General features: G+C 45.8%; 1 protein-coding gene across 1 annotated transcript in view; it reads left to right on the top strand.

Annotated features, from left to right (window-relative positions):
- The first annotated feature begins 4552 nt into the window (after positions 1-4552).
- spns2 (SPNS lysolipid transporter 2, sphingosine-1-phosphate) overlaps positions 4553-7640 on the top strand; it is a 66018-nt gene continuing 62930 nt past the window's right edge. Inside the window, exon 1 of the mRNA XM_018742040.1 lies at positions 4553-5176. Within this exon, the coding sequence (XP_018597556.1) occupies positions 4945-5176 (232 nt within the window). The 5' untranslated portion in view covers positions 4553-4944. The remainder of the gene's footprint in view (positions 5177-7640) is intronic.

The raw sequence follows: 7640 nt of genomic DNA, 5'->3' as shown, positions 1-7640 counted from the left end.
TCCAGGAAGGCCAGCCCATCCTTCCCATGGGCTCTGCTGCAAGGTCAACGTGACGTCATCCTCATTGTCATTCCACTCCCTCTGGCAACGTGCGCTCAGCTAGTCTTACACTTTCCCTTTAATGGACACAGACGGTGACCTTTGCTCTTTCATTCCGTTCATATTAATCAGTCTGTTACCAAAAGCCCATTGTAAATACAATGATTCAATTGAAAACAGCTATGTGTAAATAATTAAAGAAACAATGGAATCTGTTGACTGATAACCAACCACCAGCTCTTAGGCTTATTACATCGGTTATTATTAATGTTTATTTATTGGACACGTTCGTCCTTATGAAACCTGCAATGTTAAATGATCAGCTTTACAATGATTTATCAACTTATACAGCAGGGTGTTGCTACTGTATCAATTCAGGGCATGTACCTTGTTCAAGGAGGAGTGGGATTTGAACCAAGAACCTATATAGCGCAAGCTGACAGCAGTAGACACTACATTACCTGCTACCCTGAAACAATAATGTAAAAACTCTCTGAAAACTAACTCACAGGACAAATTACAGATGCTGGTACCAGAATGATGTGATGTCGGATTTTACATACCACAAAAAGCATTTTACATCATCTACAGTCATTCAAAATGTAACCCACTTGTTTCACTCCATCTTCTTGTGACTACGAACTACAACGAAAATAATGACGACTGCTTCAGGTAGTTCATGCATCCTCCGATGGAAACAAAGCAATAATTTCAAAACAGATTCATGGAAAAACATATGTACTTATATACTTATATAAAAATATACTTAAGAAATGCTGCTACACTGCAGTGGACTGCAATGGACTGGAATCCTGCACAGGGTTAACCCCCCTCAGCCTCCAGCCAGTGCTTCCAGGATAGGCTCTAGATCACCCTTCTCAGAACAAGCGGTTGTTGAAGTTGGATTGATTCAGTGGACTAAAACATTGTAGATATACAGATAGATGGATAGATAGATGGATAGATAAAAATGTAGATACAAATGTAAATAAAACGACACATAGATACATTGATAGATACATAAACACACTAATCGATACATAGACAGAAAAGCAGATACTTTATCATCTCAGAGGAAATTGCACTGATCTGCTACGTGTAGCGAGGTGACCCTGGAAAAGATGGAAAAGACCTATAAAACAGAAGAGTGACAACAGTAAATGATTTCCTGTGCAACTGATGCGTTATGTTCTTAGTGTTGGAAAACAGAAGGGGACCCAGGGGACTTTTCTCAGGGCACGTGAACAGGAAGACATCTCTTCCCTCGGGAGTGCACTGCGGTTAATGCACCAGGGCGTGGACCACCACCGCTGTTCGCTTGCAAGCTGCACACCAGCGGCACATTTTCAGTCACTTGTCTCTTGTTACAAAGCATTAGTTATGTAATCAATGACTGATATTTAGTTGATTCCTCTGTCCTAGCTGATTTACAGGGACAGGTATTCTACTTTACACTGATTTACCCATTTATCCTGCAGAGATTTCTTACTGTATCAGTGCAAGGTTAAGTACCTTGATCACAGCAAGAATGCGATTCAAGTCAGAAGCCCTAACAGGACACTATCTGCTGGACTGGACAAAAAAAGCTCCAAATACTACACTACCGAGCAGCGCAGGTCTTTTTGCCACAAAAATGTCTTTATTCATTGTTTCATCAGATCTTCACGGCAATTTAGGTGTGAGGTGCTACTGAGGCTTTAGGTAAATGATGAAAAGTAATATTTCAAAAAGCTTGGTGAATGCAGATTGAAGTAAGGATAATTTGTGAAAATGTAAATATTTTGGGCAAGAAAAAAAAAAAAAAAAAACCAGTTATACTGGTCCAACCTCCCACCCGGGATATGATGCATTTTCTGCAACGTCAACATTTTCCATATTTTTTTCCCCAACAAGAGCTGTCCAGGGTGCTGAAGGTTTCCAAATTCTGCCACCCCTCCCCCTATTTAAACAAAAGAACAAGAAAAAGGGCAGGAAAACGTTGCTTTCATTCCCACACTTTGGCTGCATTCGTCAAAAAGGTTAGGAGTACAAACAGAAAGACGCCGTTAATAAGTGCAATAACTGCAGCGCCTTTATCATATCAGAGGCACGAGCAGGAAATGGGTCACGTGCCACTAAACACACTTCGCTCGCTGCTCGGCGCATTAAAGGAGCACATTTGTATAACTGTGAATGAATTTGAAGGAGGAATTGCTGTCGGGAAGCACAGCACTGGCCTGAACGCAACTCCCATGTACCTAGAGCTGTACCTATAGAGCTATACCTGGGGTTTACTGTACCTAGAGCTATACTTACACTTTACAGTACCTAGAGCTGTACCTAGAGCTATACCGAGAGTTTACTGCATCTAGGGATGTACCTGGGGTTTACTGTACCTAGAGCTGTACCTAGAGCTGTATCTAGAGCTGTATCTAGAGCTGTACTTAAAGCTGTACCCAGAGCTATACTTACACTTTACTGTACCTAGAGCTGTACCTAGAGCTATACTTATACTTTACTGTACCTAGAGTTGTACCTAGAGCTATACCTAGAGTTTACTGCACCTAGGGATGTACCTGGGGTTTACTGTACCTAGAGCTGTACCCACAGTGTGTACCTAGAGCTGTATCTAGAGCTGTACCCAGAGCTATACTTACACTTTACTGTACCTAGAGCTGTACCTAGAGCTATACCTAGAGTTTACCGTACCTAGGGATGTACCTGGGGTTTACTGTACCTAGAGCTGTACCCAGAGTCTACTGTACCTAGAGCTGCTCTGACTGCTTTGGGCTTCGAAGGGTTTGCGTTGTTGTACTTCCAAAATCATACGCGAAAGCCGGCCATTTCTCAACTGTACGCTTTAAAACTGTAAAAGCTGAGTCTTCCTACTGCGGAATTATAGCGTTTCCCCAACATGGGAGAAGAGAGAGACTACCCCCCACAAACGAATCGAAACTGCGCCGTTTCCTTGGCCCGAGGACACCGGCATGAATTAACACTTGAATTGAGAGCGTCTGTACACAGAAGTAAATCATTAAAGGCGGGATGCTCGTTTGGACTAGTACTGGAGTGAAAAGCATGTTCATCGGTGCCCTTATATCTAATCGGGGAAACAGGGGACATCACGCAGCCGATTATGATTACCTCACACGTGCATGTCAAATTGTATCATCACCTCAGTCAGTGTCTCAGTCACTGCACTGTTACGCGAGACAATGTCAGATCGAAACTGGAAAGCATTGCTGATGAGCACCTCCGAGTATCTGCGCTGAGAAGTTTATATCGGTCAGAAAGAAAACTGCGATTAATTTATGGACATTATTAAAAACGGACTGCCTAACAGTATGAATATAATCATATGTACGTTACGGTAAAGGGGCAATGAATGAGTGCACTGCTGCGCTGTACCGCGTCGCTCCACCGCGCATTTTTTGCGCATATTATATTTAACATTTCTTTCCCTCTTGAAAACCTGACAGGTTGTTACGCCCCTCCGGTTTACGTTATGCAGAAAAACAGTATACAGAGATGAACGAGCGAATAGCCTCACTGAATGTACACTGCGTATGGTCATACATTTTAACTTTTCGATTTTTTTTTTTTTTTTATCAGTAATTTTAGCGTGAGCGCAGCGGGCTGTTATAGATGTACTGTACTTTTCCAGTCAGTTCAAATACCCACTTTAATATCCACGCACTGCAGAGACGTGGGGCTGCACTCAAAGTAGCTGTAGTCGACGGGTTATTATTATCAACGTACTAAGGGTTATGATGATGATGATTATTATTATTATTATTATTATTATTAATAAAGAAGAATAAGATGTAACAGAAAGCTCTGTATTTTCACCTGTGTTTGCATTTTGTAGTAAGAAAAAACATGACATTAGGACCTAGGTACCATTCATTCTTACTGGGGCGCTTTTCTGCAAATGTATTGCACCGAGTCCCAGAACGGGACTTAAAATATTCATTATTGGGGAAAAGTAGCGAAGACAGAGCGACGCGGCTCTGGACTCGGGCTAATCTGTGTCCTGAGAATCGGCCCATTATGATTATCAAGTAAAGTAGCAGAAGTGATCTTGCGGCTAACGAGGCAACATTTACATACAATCTTACGTAAACACGTTCGTGCGATTCGAAACTGTCAGCATGATTCCATGAAACCTCCGAGTACACCTCGTTTTTTTTCTCTCTCTCTTTCTCTCTCTCTCTCTCTCTCTCTCTCTCTCTCTCTCTCTGGACTGCAGCGCCCGAATAAGCCTATAACTAAGGGGGCCCACGCCCCGCGCCGCTCCTTCCGTGGAAACAGTCGCGCAACATCTTGCCACGTATTGCGGCGACCAAGAAGAAGAAGAAATATTTGCGATAATATTATACATTTCTACATGATTTTATTATACATGATCATTTCCCCGCACGCACGGGCTGCCGGCGACACCGCGCTCATGATCCGCTAAAAGCGTTTCCTTCCTCCCTCCCTCCCTCCCTCTTTACACTGTTACAGTATCTATCTCTTTGGAGGGTCGCGCGTTCTCAGGCGACAGACAGTCACACACTGAGTGTCCCGCACGTCACCCGCACGCCACCCGCGCGCCCGGCTTCCTCCAGGTGCGGCGTCGGCGCCGGGCATTTTTCCCCAGATGGGAGGAGCTCCACGGACACGCCCCTGCTCGCTCCACCGCGGCAGGAGAAAAAGCCTCTAGGAAATGCAGCACGCCGACACGGCGCTGCCGGCACATGAGAGAAAGCAGCCCCCTTTCGCGCTCTCATCATCAGCACTGCGATCAAGATCGGGACGATCGGAGCTCTTGTTCCTCCCGGAATCGCGGGCCCGTCCTTTTTTTTTTTCCCCTTTGTCTCGCTCTCGGCTTTTTCCTCTCCTCCTCCTGCTCCCGCTTTTGCGCTGGATCTGCCGTGTAGGAAGATGTGCGTGGAGAGCGACGGCTGCGAGATGGAGGGCTGCAGCAGCTCGGACGAGGTGCACACGCTCTCGGGCACCATGAGCCCCGGCCTCAAGTCGAACCCCGACCTGCGCTCCTGCAGGACCGGACACAAGTTCCGCGCCGCGCTGCTGCGCTGCAGGTCGCCCACGGCCGCCGCCGGGATCCTCAGTTTCGGGAATGTGCTCAATTACATGGACAGGTACACGGTGGCAGGTGAGTGAGTGAGTGAGTGAGCGAGCGAGCGAGCGAGCGAGCCGTGTTTCACGCGCCGGCGCGGGCACAGGTGCGGGGAGGTGTACCGACTGCGTCCCGCCCAGGCTCGTTTAGGACCCCGGCGAGGGGCTCGCACAATACTGTACATTACAATGCAAATTGTGTTATTCTGCGGTACCGGGAGCTGAGAGCAGGGCTCCTCCACGAGCAAATCACTCCGAGCGCTCACTCGTCTCGTGTTAAAAAAAAAATGTTTGAACGCGTATCACGAAGCGTCATCTCAGTCTCAGAGCGGGATTTTTCTCCAACTTGACATTTCCGACAGTCTGCAACAACAAGGTGACATTCGGTCGGGCGGCTTCGCGGATCACTTGGACTCAATCGATTTTAACTTGAGTTACTCGATCGATAGATAATCGATCGTTCTGAAAGCTGCTAAACGGCAAACAAACAAACAAAGCATTTTTTTTTTCCAGAGTCTCTGTTTCCAGTGTAGTGCACGCGATCAAGCGTGTAATTCACACAAACAAATGAAATGCAGTCGACACGTAGTGATATTAACTATTATATGCAATCGTGTATATTTATATATACATATACGTATATGTGTAATTTTCTTTCATTTGTTAGCGCAGTACAAAGACAATAATGAATAAACCTTGAAGTCTATAAAGCGTTTGTCTCTTACAGATACCGCAGCACCACAACCGTTCTGTTAATAATTAGATCAGAATAAGGCTTTGGCTCTACCGCCTATTTATAGATGCAATATTAAATGAACATGAGTCAACCCCCGGGTAACACAAACACACACTGATTTCAAGTAAAGGATATAGGTAAAGCACTCTTCGGGATTAACTTTCATATTTATGTATTCTGTACGGGCACTAAAAAATATTAAGGAGACACGCGGTGATTCCAAAATTTCGTGCCACGTTGACTTTAAATTCAGAAAAGATACACATCAATAGTTCTAATAAAATAATCGCTGAGGGGGAAAGGAACCACCTGGAGATGAAACCTTTAATGCCATCTACTCGGACGTCTGCGTTTCCATAGAAACTAGACTGCGGTTAACCATTTTTTATCAGTCCGATAACAGTGAAGTTCTTCCCTCGAGGTGCGGATCAAGAGCGCAGAGGAACGGCAGCAGTTGGTTCCAGCACCTGTCCGGTTTGTCCCCAAGGGACGTTAATTATCCAAGTTATTAATTAAATTTACCGCGAGGCACTAAAATCACGTGACAGCGCAAACCACCGCAATACAGCATCTTGATCTTCCTTGTAGCGCTAATACTGTGTATTTACACACTTGGAAAAATCAAGTTTCCGAACCCGTGAAACCAGGCTCGGACTTTTCCGCCGAATGTAACCAAGTTATTGGAACGCGCGGCGAGCAGAAATAATAACCTCTCATGTTGATCATCTCATTATTAGTAGGTGTACAATAGTAATATGAAAAGTGCTGCGCGGTAACACGGACCCAGGGCCAGTGGAAAGCCCTCTTTCCGTGGGATTATGTAATTCTATAGACAGATTAAAGCTATAAAACGCGTGTGCGGCTGCCAGATGGTTAGCGAGGAAGAGCTCGCGCGCGGCGCTATTGTCGGAACCGAAAGGAAAGGGGTAAACACTCGCGCGAGCGCACGCAAGGACGCACGCGGCGCTCTGGGAGGGCGCTGCTCTGAAAATGAACACGCACGATCGTCCTCGATCGCTGGATGTGGATCACACTCAGCCGTACAGCGAACGCATGGTCTTACTGTACCTTTCGTATCAGACACATGCTGTGCGCGCGAGCCGCGCCATTCAAAGGGTTAATTTCGTGCGGCAGAGTGTGGGCAGAACTATGCATCGCCTCCTCTCCTAATGTGTACATTTTTATTTTAAATTTTGTACATGCGTACGTGCGTATGCTGCATGTGCCTTTTTTACCTAAAAGTCAGCGACTACAGGGTGTGATTGTTAATGCCATCATGCAGGAACATTACATTTGTTCTATGGATGAAGCCAGGATATGTAGTTAATGCATGAGGTGTAAAAATGCTGTGGGGAGGCTGAGGGCATGTAAGGGGGTGGGGGGTGGGGGGGGGGGTGCTGAGAGTGTGGTTGTGGTTGGAATACAGAAGCAGAAGGGGGCGAATGTGTAGATACGCTTGCGGGGATAGACGCAGAGGGGACATGAGCAGGATTAGAGCAATGTGCTATAACACCTCCTTTTGGATACAGCAACGGACATGTTTAGCCGTGAGCTGCGGCTCACATGAATATCGCATTCGGATGAATATCCGGAGATCACATTACCGCGGGGTGAATATTGAGCTGCAAGGAGGGTGACGACCGCCTTTTGATGGAGAAGTCTGTTTGAAATCACTGTGTAACACCCAGGTATTACACGCCAGTGTGAGGCCTTGCGCTTCCGCGGTCGCTTCTGAACAAAATTCCATTTGTGAAAACACTTTTGA

Source organism: Scleropages formosus, chromosome 25 (assembly GCF_900964775.1).
Source record: "Scleropages formosus chromosome 25, fSclFor1.1, whole genome shotgun sequence".
In the NCBI taxonomy this organism is placed as follows: Eukaryota; Metazoa; Chordata; class Actinopteri; order Osteoglossiformes; family Osteoglossidae; genus Scleropages; species Scleropages formosus.
This window is presented reverse-complemented; position numbering and strand designations above follow the sequence as displayed.